Genomic DNA, 14,729 nt, shown 5'->3' with positions numbered 1-14,729 from the left:
ATCCTATCTGGGTCAGCAATGTAATGACTGCTACATCAGAAAAGACACGTCTCCAGGCTACAATATGTTTTGGGTCTGGAAAACATAGAAAAATAATAACTATTGTGATGTATTATTGCCATGGTCATTTGTAATGTTCAGTCAATGATCATTCCAATGGCCAAAGCTGATTTTGGACTATGATACCCTGGGCTATTTTAGAATGAGCCAGTAATAGGCATAGATATCATTAGGCTATGTATAATGCATGAGTCAGTGTCTGGGTAAATGTACCTGTCCAATGTACCTGTCCAGGTCGGCATGTAAAGTTGCAATTATGTTCAACTCAAATAACTCAAGCAAAAGTTTGTTGTTTTGACTGAGCCTTTTGAACTAAAACATTAAAAGTAGTAATTATAGCTTAACCCATATGCCTACCTTGCACACGCTTATACAAAAGGCCTGTCGAATCCTGAATGAAGATACCGTTGGGCAGATAAAAGCACAGGGCCATTTACCTCAGACACTCTGTAAAGTGAATCATACTGATGATATCAAAGCAAACCCTTATTTATAATTTAAACTCTAAAATGCCTTTAAAGCCAATCAGAATCAAGTATTTAACAATACCGTGGGTTCCATATAATGCCACAAATATATTAGGCCAGTTTACTTCACAAATTACAATCAGTGAACATGGGTAAATAGAATGGAATGTAATAAAATAGAATATAACATTGTAATTTCTCCCAGATGGACTTCAGGGAAGTCTGATTAGGCTACATGTATATGCACATCATATACATTTAATCATCTTGGCTGGTCCATTTTTTGCCAAGTGGGCCTGTCTAATTTGTTTATTTTTTGCAAAATGATAATTATCTGGATAATAATGGGGGCTTCAAGGAATAAAATGGGCCTCAAGGGAATTTTTGTTTGTTAGATATGCCATTTCTGGTCCCAGTCAGCCCCAGCATGTACTGCATCACTGAAATCATATGAGGAGAATCATAACAATAGTAATGTATACATCATCATGAGTAGCCTAGCTTTAGTTAGGTCAAAAAATAGAGGCCAAGTCTTTGAGTGATTGTATCCTCCAAAGATGGCGAGGGACAGTTCATATGATATGATGACATGTCCTGAAACACGGAGAGACACAATGAAGTGATCAATTCAAAATGATTGATTACACTGTTGTATAGGATTTATACAATCCTTGAACATTTTCTGTTCGAATGACTTCATAGTTTCGAACCTCTGCCTCACACCGGGAAAACATTTTTTTCTGATGAATTTATTTGGCCTCATTGGCTAGTGAGTGTCTTTAAAAAAAAATAGCATAAAAGGGACGTGCTACTCAACTGATCACGTGCAACACCATTGGTTTAGGAGCTTCCTGATTCCATCTCATCCTTAGCTGCCTACTTTCGCAGTAGATCGAAATCCTCTACAAAGCGGATCCAACATGTTTGTATGTTTTAAGTGATTACATTTAATGTTACGTAACATTATAGAGAAGATAACTTTCGTTTCTAAAGGAATCAATTAATCCGCTTTCTCGCGACATAGCCAGCTGTCACTATTGTTGACAGTGTGGATTATTTTGCTCGACGAGAACTGCAGCCATGATGGCGTCTAACTACAACGCTAAGGAAGAGGACGGGCACCAGCCTGCTGCTATTGGCCATGGAGGAGCAGGAACTGTCAAAAATAAAAAGCCGGACAACACTGCGTTCAAACAACAAAGACTGCCCGCTTGGCAACCTATTTTGACAGCCGGCACTGTTCTTCCTGCTTTCTTTGTCATTGGTCTCATCTTTATCCCAATCGGCATTGGCCTATTCGTGACATCAAACAACATCAAAGAGTTAGAGGTAACGTTAACCAACTAGCAAGCCAACACAACAGGAAGTAGCCAATTGATTGTGTATGTATGTGTTAGCTCTGTTTGGCTAGCTATCTTTCAGTTCTTGTCTGTATTTAGTGTAGAACACTTATTTATATACACATATGTGTCATTGATCATCTTACTTTACAGATCGATTACACTGGTGTTGACATGTCAAGTCCGTGCTATAACTGCTCTCAAAGCTACAGCTGGAACAGCACAAAGCCATGTACCTGCTCTGTTCCCTTCTTTCTGGATCAACCATTTGAGGTAAGCTTAGCAGAACCTGCAACCTTTACGGTCCCCAAACTACTGTATAATCACAGTTAAAAGTGTAGGCCTTCAATAAGGCAATAATTGATGTTAGTGTTTGCAGAGCAAATCAAAGTTTTTGTCACATGCGCTGAATACAACTGGTGTAGACCTTACAGTGAAATGCTTACTTACAGGCCCTAACCAACAGTGTGATTTTTAAGTAAGAAATGGGTATTAGGTGAACAATAGATAAGTAAAGAAATAAAAACAACAGCAAAAAGACAGTGAAAAATAACAGTAGCAAGGTTATATACAGGCACCGGTTTGTCGGGCTAATTTAGGTAGTATGTACATGTAGGTATGGTTAAAGTGACTATGCTTAAATGATAGACAGAGAGTAGCTGCAGTGTAAACGGGGGGGCGGGACAATGCAAATATTCCAGGCAGCCATTTGATTACTTTTTCAGGAGTCTTATGTTTTAGGGGTAAAAACTGTCGAAGACTTTTGGTTCTAGACTTGGCGCTCCGGTACCGCTTGCCATGCGGTAGTAGAGAGAACATTCTATAGGCTGTCTTGTCGGTGGTCAGGCCGACCACTGTTGTGTCTTTTGCAAACTTAATGATGGTGTTGGAGTTGTGCCTGACCACGCAGTTGTGGGTTAACAGGGAGTACAGGAGGGGAATGAGCACGCACCCCTGAGGGGCTCCAGTGATGAGGATCAGAGTGGCAGATGTTTTGCTCCCTACCCTCACCACCTGGGGGCGGCCCGTCAGGAAGTCTAGGATCCTGTTGCAGAGGGAGGTGTTTAGTTCCAGGATCCTTAGCTTAGTGATGAGCTTTGAGGGTTCTATGGTGTTGAACACTGAGCTGTAGTCAATTAATAGCATTCTCACGTAAGTGTTCCCTTTGTCCAGGTGGGAAAGGGCAGTGTGGATGCAATAGATTGTATCATCTGGATCTGTTTGGGTGGTACGCTAATTGGAGTGAGTCTAGGATTTCTGGGGTAATGGTGTTAATGTGAGCCATTACCAGACTTTCAAAGCACTTCATGGTTGCGGACATTAGGGCTATGGGTTTGTTGTCATTTAGGCAGGTTGCGTTAGTGTTTTTGGGCACAGTGACTATGGTGGTGTGCTTGAAACATGTTGGTATTACAGACTCAATCAGGGACATGTTGAAAATGTCAGTGAGGACACCTGCCAGTTGGTCAGCACACGTCCTGGTAATCCGTCTGGCCCCACGGCCTTGTGAATGTTGACCTGTTTAAAGGTCTTACTCGCGTCGGCTACGGAGAGCGTGATCACAGTCGTCCAGAACAGCTGATGCTCTCATGCATGCCTCAGTATTGCTTGCCTCAAAGCGAGCATAGAAGGGATTTAGCTCGTCTGGTAGGCTCGTTTCACTGGGCAGCTCGCGGCTGTGCTTCCCTTTGTAGTCTGTAATAGTTTGCAAGCCCTGTCACCAATGTCCAACCATTGTTGTTCCAAACACTCACTACCCATTGGGCATAAGACATGATGAAGTCGTCTTTACTGGTTGAAAACTGGTCAGGATGTCTTATAACCAGATCCCATTGTTGCAGATTTCAAAGTGCTATGTATTCTCTTCTGCAAAATCCTCTAGAGGGCAGAATTGGAAAACCTTACTCATCACACACAAATAAGGGGGGGGGGGGGATTTAGCGGGGAGGAGGACTGATTTTTTTCCACAACGGTCACATCAGGGAACCATTTTTGAGAGAATCTGAGAAATGGCTTAAACCACACCAGGGAACCATTTTTGAGAGGATCTGAGAAATGTTGTTTTTTTGGTGTAGTTATCCTTTAATTCAGGTGTGTACCAGCCACACAGTGCACTTGTGGTGATGTTCTCAAAACACATATTTATGCAAATAATCATGATTCTGCCAGGTAGGCAAATCTACTTTTATTTGCCTTTCCATCTACCTGAAAATGCTCAGGCCATCGTTAGCAATGCTAACGACTAGTGGTAGAGGTATAGGCCTTACGCAGCAGGGTTCGATATTCAGGTATATTTGCCAGTGCCAACTGAAAGCTACTAGCCTGAAAGGAAAAAACTAAATGTATATTCTTGACCCATCCTGCCATGGGCCAAGATCTGACAGGAAAGTGAATGATACGTGCAGCATTTCAATAGCAGGTGGTTTGTCTTTAATTTGCGGGCTGATCAAGTAGCCTATACAGGGCTACCGTTTATTTTTTTTATATACATTTTATATTTGTTTTAATGGCAAATACTGTTGACGAACCACATTCCGTACAAATTTGCGCAACCGCGGCATTCAAACGAGGCTGCAATGAACTAATGGGACTCTAGCAACTGTGTTGGCATCAAAATCTGGGGTGTGAACTACATTTCTATTCAAGCAATAATCGACATGGTAATGGCCCGATAATATTGGAGAAAAGTAGAATAAACTGACCCCTCCGACGCTGTACATTAAATTGTGACGTGTCATGACGTAACTTATAACTCATTCTGTGTCGTACAGCCTCTCTCCACCAGGTGTAGCACTTCTCTCACTGAATGCAGTCATTTTTTGCGTCATCACTGCAAGCCATCATGACTCTCAAAATGCCGCAACAGCTGCTGTTTACTTCTGAAGATAACTTTAGCGCCGCCCCAAAAATCTGACTCAAATTTGACACAACTTCAAATAGGTATGTAATGACACATTATATAAACTGTTTATAGTGTTTTATTTACTTTTTAGACGTGAAATAGTTGGACAGATCGGGAGGAAAAAAGCTGTTTCCACACACTGCTTATCTCCATCTTTCTCTATCACGCAGCAGGTTTCGCTTCCCCACCCGCCATTTTGAAAAAGACCCATTGCCTTCTTCAATCATGCAGAGGCGGGCAGCGTCAAGGTCTCCTCATTGATTTTGCTGGAAAGTGGAGAAATTATGCTTTACAATGGCAATCATATTACAGTTGGCCTGAAAGCATTATGTTTTCTTGGGCGCTAAAACAGCGCAATGTACAGAAATACGTTAGCTCACAGTAGAAGGAATCCCCCCCCCCCCAATGTATGCAACAAAAAAGTATGCGTTACCACTTTAAGAGTAATGTATCTTTTAATAAGCCTACACAATGGCATTTATGAATTGACATTATTTTACTTTCTAAACATTATTTTTACATTACAAAAAAATACAATGTGGGCAATGCCGGACTACATGCTCCCGACACACATCATCAATCAAATGTATGTATTAAGCCCTTTTTACATCAGCAGATGTCAAAGTGAAAAACACACTAAAGTCTGTCCTTGTGGTAGCGAATCCGACTCCCCATTTGAGATGTTGAGTTTAGGGCTGTCCCCGACCAAATAAAAACCTTGGTCGATCGAAAAGAAGCCATCAACCCTTGACTTCAATGTCAGATTTTTCTTTTCACTGAATTTCCTTTAGGATATTGGTTAGGCTACAATTAGGCTGTGGAATAATGTAGCCTAAATAAATAAGGAGTAAGCCTACTTTGCTCAATTGCGTACAGTATAGGCAGCAACTCCAAACACCCGCAGAGGTTGTGAAATACAGTATGAACAGAACACTCACATGTTGCAGTTCCATTTTGTTTAATTATTCAAGGGCCCCCTTCATTTATTTTTAATGTTATAAGTAAAATGCTTGAACTAATTTAATTATTTAGAGAGAGATCGATATAGAAGTAGCAATTGAAGAGAACTCTTTGGAGATTATGGGGCAATTATCAGACCAAATGTGGACACAAGTTCACCTGATACAAGACTAAAGTTGGAAATGTATCAATATCACAGGCCTGCTTTGCCCTAATGAAAAAATACATCAAATGTATTATAATCCACATTATAGGTATTTTTTTTATTTATTTTATTTCACCTTTATTTAACCAGGTAGGCAAGTTGAGAACAAGTTCTCATTTACAATTGCGACCTGGCCATGGTAATGAAGTTGGAAGTTTACATACACCTTAGCCAAATACATTTAAACTCAGTTTTTCACAATTCCTAGTAAAAATGCCCTGTCTTAGGTCAGTTAGGTTCACCACTTTATTTTAAGAAGTGAAATGTCAGAATTATAGTGGAGTAATTTATTTCAGCTTTTATTTATTTATTCACATTCCCAGTGGGTCAGAAGTTTATATACACTCAACTAGTATTTGGTCGCATTGCCTTTAAATTGTTTAACTTGGGTCAAACGTGACTGGTAGCCTTCCACAAGCTTCCCACAATAAGTTGGGTGAATTTTGACCCAGTCCTCCTGACAGAGCTGGTGTAACTGAGTCAGGTTTGTAGGCCTCCTTGCTCGCACAAGCTTTTTCAGTTCTGCTCACAAATGTTCTATAGGATTGAGGTCAGGGCTTTGTGATGGCCACTCCAATATATTGACTCTGTTGTCCTTAAGCCATTTTGCCACAACTTTGGAAGTATGCTTGGGGTCATTGTCCATTTGGAAGACCCATTTGCGACCAAGCTTTAACCTGACTGATGTCTTGAGATGTCGCTTCAATATATCCACATACTTGTATATCCTCATGATGCCATCTATTTTGTGAAGTGCACCAGTCCCTCCTGCAGCAAAGCACCCCCACAACATGATGCTGCGACACCCCCCCCCCCCCCCCGTGCTTCACAGTTGGGATGGTGTTCTTCAGCTTGCAAGACTCCCCCTTTTCTCTCCGAACATAACGATGGTCATTATGGCCAAACAGTTCTATTTTTGTTTCATCAGACCAGAGGATATTTCTCCAAAAAGTACAATCTTTGTCTCCATGTGCAGTTGCAAACCGTAGTCTGGCTTTTTAATGGTGCTTTTGGAGCAGTGGTTTCTTCCTTGCTGAGCGGCCTTTCAGGTTATGTCAATATAGGACTCGTTTTACTGTGGATTTAGATACTTTTGTGCCTGTTTTCTCCAGCATCTTCACAAGGTCCTTTGCTGCTGTTCTGGGATTGATTTGCACCAAAGTATGTTCGTCTCTAGGAGACAGAATCGGGGATTCCATACTCATCGTTGACATCTCTAACACTCAGACTGGGCAACTAACATTTATTGTCCATTTAGTTACTCTTTATCGGCTCGGTTTAGAAATACTTGAAAGGTTCACCCATTTGAATGTTATATTTCCTGGGTCATTTCATGTGTGTCTGAGTTATTGGCGTTCAAGCAGGCAGAAAACTGCCCGGTATGATGTAGCAACGTGATAAAGTTACTCACTCCACTAGAAGTTAAAAGGAATATGAATTTTAGATCACAAAAATGTGTATAATACATGTCAGATTTTAATACTGCCTGATGTCATAACTCGGGAGGATGTCTTCTCTTGAATGAGCCTATTGATCATATTTTTTGCAATATTCCTACCTTGAGAAATGGGTAATTTAACAGATGATAGGAAAAATGTGCTAGACCATCTGCCTCTTTAGTCCAGGGTGAATTGCATGGTGCCATTGCCAAATATATTATTGAAAGGGGAGATGAAGGAATCCAATGAATGAACATATAACGCCCCACCCAGCACTGTTAACCAGTCGCGTTCATGCTAAGATAATCGTCACGCAATCCCTTCACAAAGTGCCTTAGGGAAGTATTCAGACCCCTTGACTTTATCCACATTTTGTTATGTTATAGCCTTAACCTAAAATGGATTAAATAACAAAAAAATTATCAGCGATCCAGAGTGGTACACACAGTACCCCATAATGACAAAACGAAAAGAGGTTTTTAGAAATGTTTGCAAATCTATTAAAAAGAAAAAACCGATGCCTTATTTACAAAAGTATTCAGACCCTTTGCTATGAGACTTGAAATTGAGCTCAGGTGCATCCTGTTTTCCATTGATCATCCTTGAAACATTTCTAGAACTTCATTGGCGTTCACCTGTGGTAAATTCAATTGATTGGACATGATTTGGAAAGGCACACACCGGTCTATATAAGGTCTCACAGTTGACAGTGCATGTCAGAGCAAAAACCAAGTCATGAGGTCGAAGGATTTGTCCGTAGAGCTCAGACAGGATTGTGTCGAGGAACAGATCTGGGGAAGGGTACCAAAAAATGTATGCAGCATTGAAAGTCCCCAAGAACACAATAGCCTCCATCATTCTTAAATGGAAGAAGTTTTGAACCACCAAGACTCTTCTTAGAGCTGGCCTCCCGGCCAAACTGAGCAATCGGGGGAGAAGGGCCTTGGTCAGGGAGGTGACACCAAGATTACTCTTTGGCCTGAATGCCCAGCAACACGTCTTGAGGAAACCTGGCACCATCCATATGGTGAAGTGTGGTGGCAGCATCATGCTGTGGGGGTGTTTTTCAACGGCAGGGACTGGGAGACTAGTCAGGATCAAAGGTAAAGATGAGAGGTCCTTGATTTAAAACCTGCTCCAAAGCACTCAGGACCTCTGACTGGGGCCACAGTTCACCTTCCCACAGGACAAAGACCCTAAGCACGCAGCCAAGAGACAACGCAGTAGTGACTTTGGGACAAGTCTCTGAATGTCCTTGAGTGGCCCAGCCAGAGCCCGGACTTGAACCCGACCGGACAATAGCTGTGCAGCTATTCTCCCCATCCAACCTGGTGGAGCTTGAGAGGAGAAGGAGAAACTCCTCAAGTACAGGTGTGTCAAGCTTGTAGGGTCATACCCAAGAAGGTGGTTCAACAAAGTACTGATTAAAGGGTCTGAAATGTTATGTAAATGTAATATTTTGTAAAAGAAAATATATATATATATAAATTGGCACACATTTCTTAACCTGTTTTGGCTTTATCGTTATGGGGTGTTGTGTGTTGATTTGAGTGGGGTGGGGGGAATAATTGTAAAATAAGGCTGTAACCTAACAAAATATGGAGAAGGTCAGGCGGTCTGAATACTGAGGCGCTGCATGTCAAGTAACGCGTATTTTTCTTAAATACGTTATGTCACGATTCCAAAGCTATACGATACTACAGATGGCAAGTTAATGATCTCATATCTTGGGAAATATTTGTAATGTTGTTCTTCTTCTTGATGAGATTTGTGCTAATGTTGAGTTTTTGAGCTAGTGCCCAATAGACTATTCACTCTTTAAAAGGGGAGTGCTCTTTGTCCCAGAATCGCTCAGAATGCACTCCTCTGTTAGGCACATCGGTCTGCAGGTTGAACAGGGTGAGAGCGTTGTAAAAATCACCTAAACAAACTGCATTAACTAGCTTCGTTACATGCTTATATTGTCTTTGGTATTATTGACCAGGTGGCGAATCGCATCTCTGCATGTCTGGCAGACATATCAGTGTGGATGACGGATCACCACCTCAAGCTGAACCTCGGCAAGACGGAGCTGCTCTTCCTCCCGGGGAAGGACTGCCCGTTCTATGATCTCGCCATCACGGTTGACAACTCCATTGTGTCCTCCTCCCAGAGCGCTAAGAACCTTGGCGTGATCCTGGACAACACCCTGTCGTTCTCAACCAACATCATGGCGGTGGCCCGTTCCTGTAGGTTCATGCTCTACAACATCCGCAGAGTACGACCCTGCCTCACACAGGAAGCGGCGCAGGTCCTAATCCAGGCACTTGTCATCTCCCGTCTGGATTACTGCAACTCGCTGCTGGCTGGGCTCCCTGCCTGTGCCATTAAACCCCTACAACTCATCCAGAACGCCGCAGCCCGTCTGGTGTTCAACCTTCCCAAGTTCTCTCACGTCACCCCGCTCCTCCGCTCTCTCCACTGGCTTCCAGTTGAAGCTCGCATCCGCTACAAGACCATGGTGCTTGCCTACGGAGCTGTGAGGGGAACGGCACCGCAGTACCTCCAGGCTCTGATCAGGCCCTACACCCAAGCAAGGGCACTGCGTTCATCCACCTCTGGCCTGCTCGCTCCCTACCATTGAGGAAGTACAGTTCCCGCTCAGCCCAGTCAAAACTGTTCGCTGCTCTGGCCCCCCAATGGTGGAACAAACTCCCTCACGACGCCAGGACAGCGGAGTCAATCACCACCTTCCGGAGACACCTGAAACCCCACCTCTTCAAGGAATACCTAGGATAGGATAAGTAATCCTTCTCACCACCCCCCCCCTTAATGATTTAGATGCACTATTGTAAAGTGGCTGTTCCACTGGATGTCAGAAGGTGAATTCACCAATTTGTAAGTCGCTCTGGATAAGAGCGTCTGCTAAATGACTTAAATGTAATGTAAATGTAATTGTGTGTAGCTATGTTTGCTTGCTAGCCAGCCAGCCCATAGAGAGAGCATTGTATTGTGGATGTTGTAGTCGACTTGAGCTGCAACAGATCTTTTTTTTTTTTTTTTCAACGCTAAAATGAAAAAGTTTGCAGTGTTTTTTTTTTTTTTAACACAAATTTAAATGGGTGTTTCCCCCCCCCCCCCCTTTTATTAGTCAGGCTCTTTCCTCAGAATCGATCATTACTATTTAAAACATTGTGTTAAGTTATTTCACAAACACAGCTTTTATAGGAGGATGTTATTGATTGCAGAAATTCCTTTAGACTCACCCAACCCCCTGCTCTTTCATCTTAGGGTTGCAATGTTGTTGCATTTTCTTATGAAGTCCTACTCTCTCATCCGATGAATAACTAACCTAATTCATTGGTCCTTAACTTCTTGAAACTCCCCATCCCGGATCCGGGTTTGTGACTAAAGCCTCAGGCTCATTAGCATAACGCAACGTTAACGATTTCTGAAAATCGCAAATAAAATGAAAATAATGCGTCTGCTCTCAAGCTTAGCCTTTTCTTAACAACACTGTCATCTCAGATTTTCAAAATATGCTTTTGAACCATAGAAATTGACTAATTTGTGTAAGAGTATGCAAAGCTAGCATAGCATTTTGAGTAGCATTTAGCACGCAACATTTTCACAAAAACCAGATAACCAAATAAATAAAATCATTTACCTTTGAAGAGCTTCTGATGTTTTCAATGAGGAGACTCTCAGTTACATACCAAATGCGCAGTTTTTCCTGAAAGCGTCTGTGTGTAGGAGAAATCGTTCCGTTTTCTACATTGCGTCTGGCTACTGAAACGAACCGAAAATTCAGTCACCTACAACGTAAAACTTTTTCCGGATTAACTACATAATATCGACCGAAACATGGCAAACGTTGTTTGGAATCAATCCTCAAGGTGTTTTTTCACATCTCTTCATTGATATGCAGTTCGTGGAAGCTTGCTTTCCTCTCTGTATCCCATGGAAAAATACTGGCAGGTGACTTTTGCACACCAATTTCGGCGCAGGACACCGGGCGGACACCTGGTAAATGTGGTCTCTTATGGTCAATCTTCCAATGATCTGCCTACAAATACGTCACAATGCTGCAGACACCTTGGGGAAACGACAGAAAGGGCAGGCTCATTCCTCTCGCATTCACAGCCATATAAGGAGACAATGGAAAACAGAGCCTCAAAATCCTTGTCATTTCCTGGATGCCATCTCATCTTGGTTTTGCCTGAAGCTCACGTTCTAGGGCACGCACAGAGAATATCTTGGTATTTCTGGACACGTCAGAGTGTTTTCTTTCGAATGCTATCAATTATATACATAGTCGAGCATCTTTTTGTGACAAAATATCTTGTTTAAAACGGGAACGTTTTTCATCCAAAAATGAAATAGCGCCCCCATAGATGTAAGAGGTTAATCTGCTATTCTTCCCCTCTAGAGCAACGTGTTCATGTACTACGGATTGTCAAACTTCTATCAGAATCACAGACGCTATGTGAAGTCCAGAGATGACAGCCAGTTGAATGGAGACAAAACTTCTCTGAAGGTATGTTTACAGGTGCACTTGGTGGAGAGAACATAGGCCTACATCCATTCAATGTAATGGTTAATTGTTTGATTTCAACAACGTGCAGTTGCACTGAAACTTCTTGACACTCTTTACAGAGCCCCAGCAAGGAATGTGAGCCGTACCGCACCAGTGACGAAAAGCCTATCGCTCCATGTGGTGCAATCGCCAACAGCCTCTTCAATGGTAAGACCAGAGGGATACATTTTCTCTTAGCAAATAGTTGTCCCATTTCCAGTACAGGAGTCAAGTAAAAATAATACACACTAATGCTCAACCACAATCTTGTCATATTTTCCTGTACTGCTATTTAGATACGTGTCTGCCAATTTGGGCCAACCCTTGTATATGGAGTCTTGTCTGCTTTTTTTTATTTTATTTTTTCCAGGTTGAAGTGGTTTTGCTTTAGTTTACCATGTAGCACATCACTGTTGGTCTACTACTTAAGAGATCTGTCTTGCTGTTGATTGTCGTGTGGTACTGTTTTTCTCATCAGACACTCTGGAGCTGTATTACATTGACCCCAATGGCTCCAGAACTGCGATTCCTCTGGTGAAGAAGGGTATTGCATGGTGGACAGACAAGCATGTGAAGTTTAGGAACCCCGGTGGAAACGACAACCTCACTGTAGTTTTCCAAGGTGATTTGCGTACCATGCAAAATTATACAACTGCCTAGTAGTAATCAAATTATCATGACTAACTAGGCCTTTTTCCTCCTTCAGGCACCAGCAAACCTGTCAACTGGAGGAAATCTGTCTATGAGCTGGACCCTTCAGACCCTGACAACAATGGCTTCATCAATGAGGATTTCATTGTGTGGATGAGGACAGCTGCCCTGCCCACCTTCCGCAAGCTGTACCGCATCATCCATAAGAAGCCCAACATGACCCCGACTCTGCCCCTAGGACAATACATCCTGGAGGTCACCTACAGTATCCTTTTGAGAACGATCGCAATAAATCACAACAGAGGTTCATGGCAGGTATATAGGTTTGTATTGAGAGAACATTGCACATGGAAGGCATAGAGACATGAGTTTGTGTTCAGTTATACACTTATTCCATTTAGGTTTACTCAATTGTAATTTATATATATGTCCAACTCCATCTTTGACAATGTTCACTATAGTTGATCTGTATATTTTTTTTTTTATAGATCACAATTTCTACACATGATACAAAACATTCACTGACCCATCTATCATTCCAGATTTCCTTTCCTTTAACCATATGTACTCAGATTATCCCGTGCGGAGCTTCGAGGGCAGGAAGCGTATGATCCTGAGCACCATCTCCTGGATGGGTGGCAAGAACCCCTTCCTGGGCATCGCTTACATCACTGTGGGCTCAGTCTGCTTCTTCCTGGGCATCGTCCTCCTCATCATCCACCACAAATATGGCAACCGTAACCACAGTGCAGACATTCCCAGCTAAGTCTTCCTAGTATGGAGACCGTACCACCTCCTCCCTCTGCATGTCTGGGTCTAGCCACCACTGGTCTGGCCCTGCTCTGCTCTGGACTGCTTGCTGATTTAGCCTGGATGCACTGGTCTTTGTTTGTTCAAATATTTGTGTTTTGTGTTGTAATGTTAGCTCACTCATCCCCACCTCCAGGGGAAGGCTGCAGTCGGGTGTTTGTTCAGAAGGTTGATACATTCAGCACATTCCAGGTAGATATATTTTGTGTAGAACTGATACAATTGCTGATTCTGAGACTATAGTCTGTTCTACAAAATATATTTCTAACGCTGTGCCCTCCTGAATAAGCTCAAGGTGAGTGACACCCTGTAAACTAATGGGATGAGACACAAGAAGGCTCTGGGAGCTTAGGATACTGTGTCTTTGTATGACATGACTGCTGAAATGGTTGCCTGTGTACCTTAAGTACATTGTATTTCTATTTATCCATATGTTGTCTCAAATGAGAACATGTATATTATTTGAGCAATGCTTGTCATGATGCTTGTCATAAATGTCAATACTGAAGGATGTTTATATTTTTAACTCAGTTCCACACTCATATTATGTAATATGTCCTGCTGGTGAACGTACTAATGTATTTCATTTACATACATCTGAGGCTTAAATGGGGAACAAAAGCTCATAGCCATGTTGCTCTGCTTTGTTCGTAATGAGGGCCAACCATTTTAAGGGATAAAAGCAGTCATAGATTTTACCAAATGTTCACATACAGATTGTATTGACTCTCACCAATTTGTTTGTCAATGTCTAATCGTTCAATGTATAATCAAAAACATTTTTTAACAATTTTATTTGAAGGTTTTCATGGACCAATACTACTGACTTTGTCTCTACGATGATGCTTGACTATCAAAATCTATTTCAAAACAGATGTATCATTTCAATGTTGACCAAATGCTATGCATTTTACAAGTGTCACATTTTGTTATGCAGTTCCTACATTTTTCATTTGGTCGTTATTTCTTTCAAAGCTAATTCTGCCTTTTTATTCTTTAATATGGTGTTGGATAATTTACTGATATTACAGAAGTTAATAAAATAAAATACATGTTATTGTTTAGTTTGTTTCCCTCACCAATGACATTCAAATGCAATTAAATGTAAGGTGCAGTCCCTAGTCTTGCCCTATAACAAAGTGTAATTTCCGCACACATAGGGCTGCTCTCACAATTTACACATTTTAGATGTTACTGCCAGCCTACTGAATGTCGGGCCAGGCTTTTCTACATCTGCATGTAGAACACACAAATGCACACAGACACATGATGGACCCAATATTGATATCTGATAGATGGGAACCGATTGGTGGAGATTTCACTTCAGGACCATTGGATGG

General features: G+C 41.8%; 1 protein-coding gene across 1 annotated transcript; it reads left to right on the top strand.

Moving 5' to 3' along the window:
• Window positions 1-1,366: 1,366 nt before the first annotated feature.
• Window positions 1,367-14,437, top strand: LOC135538640 (cell cycle control protein 50A-like). Its single transcript, XM_064964512.1, has 7 exons — window positions 1,367-1,856; window positions 2,021-2,140; window positions 11,782-11,889; window positions 12,009-12,096; window positions 12,407-12,550; window positions 12,635-12,844; window positions 13,152-14,437. Exons 1-7 carry the CDS (start codon window positions 1,608-1,610, stop codon window positions 13,343-13,345), a joined length of 1,113 nt encoding a protein of 370 aa, XP_064820584.1. The 5' UTR covers window positions 1,367-1,607; the 3' UTR covers window positions 13,346-14,437.
• The last annotated feature ends 292 nt before the right edge of the window (window positions 14,438-14,729 follow it).

This window comes from Oncorhynchus masou, unplaced genomic scaffold (assembly GCF_036934945.1).
Source record: "Oncorhynchus masou masou isolate Uvic2021 unplaced genomic scaffold, UVic_Omas_1.1 unplaced_scaffold_1___fragment_2___debris, whole genome shotgun sequence".
Lineage (NCBI taxonomy): Eukaryota > Metazoa > Chordata > Actinopteri > Salmoniformes > Salmonidae > Oncorhynchus > Oncorhynchus masou.
This window is presented reverse-complemented; position numbering and strand designations above follow the sequence as displayed.

What these genes read in the sequence shown, in the direction of transcription:
- LOC135538640 (XM_064964512.1), top strand. Translation starts at nt 1,608, where the DNA reads ATGATGGCGTCTAACTACAACGCTAAGGAAGAGGACGGGCACCAGCCT. An exon ending in GAGACAAAACTTCTCTGAAG is followed by an intron (nt 11,890 to 12,008) that starts GTATGTTTACAG and finishes CACTCTTTACAG; the next exon opens with AGCCCCAGCAAGGAATGTGA. An exon ending in CCTCACTGTAGTTTTCCAAG is followed by an intron (nt 12,551 to 12,634) that starts GTGATTTGCGTA and finishes TTCCTCCTTCAG; the next exon opens with GCACCAGCAAACCTGTCAAC.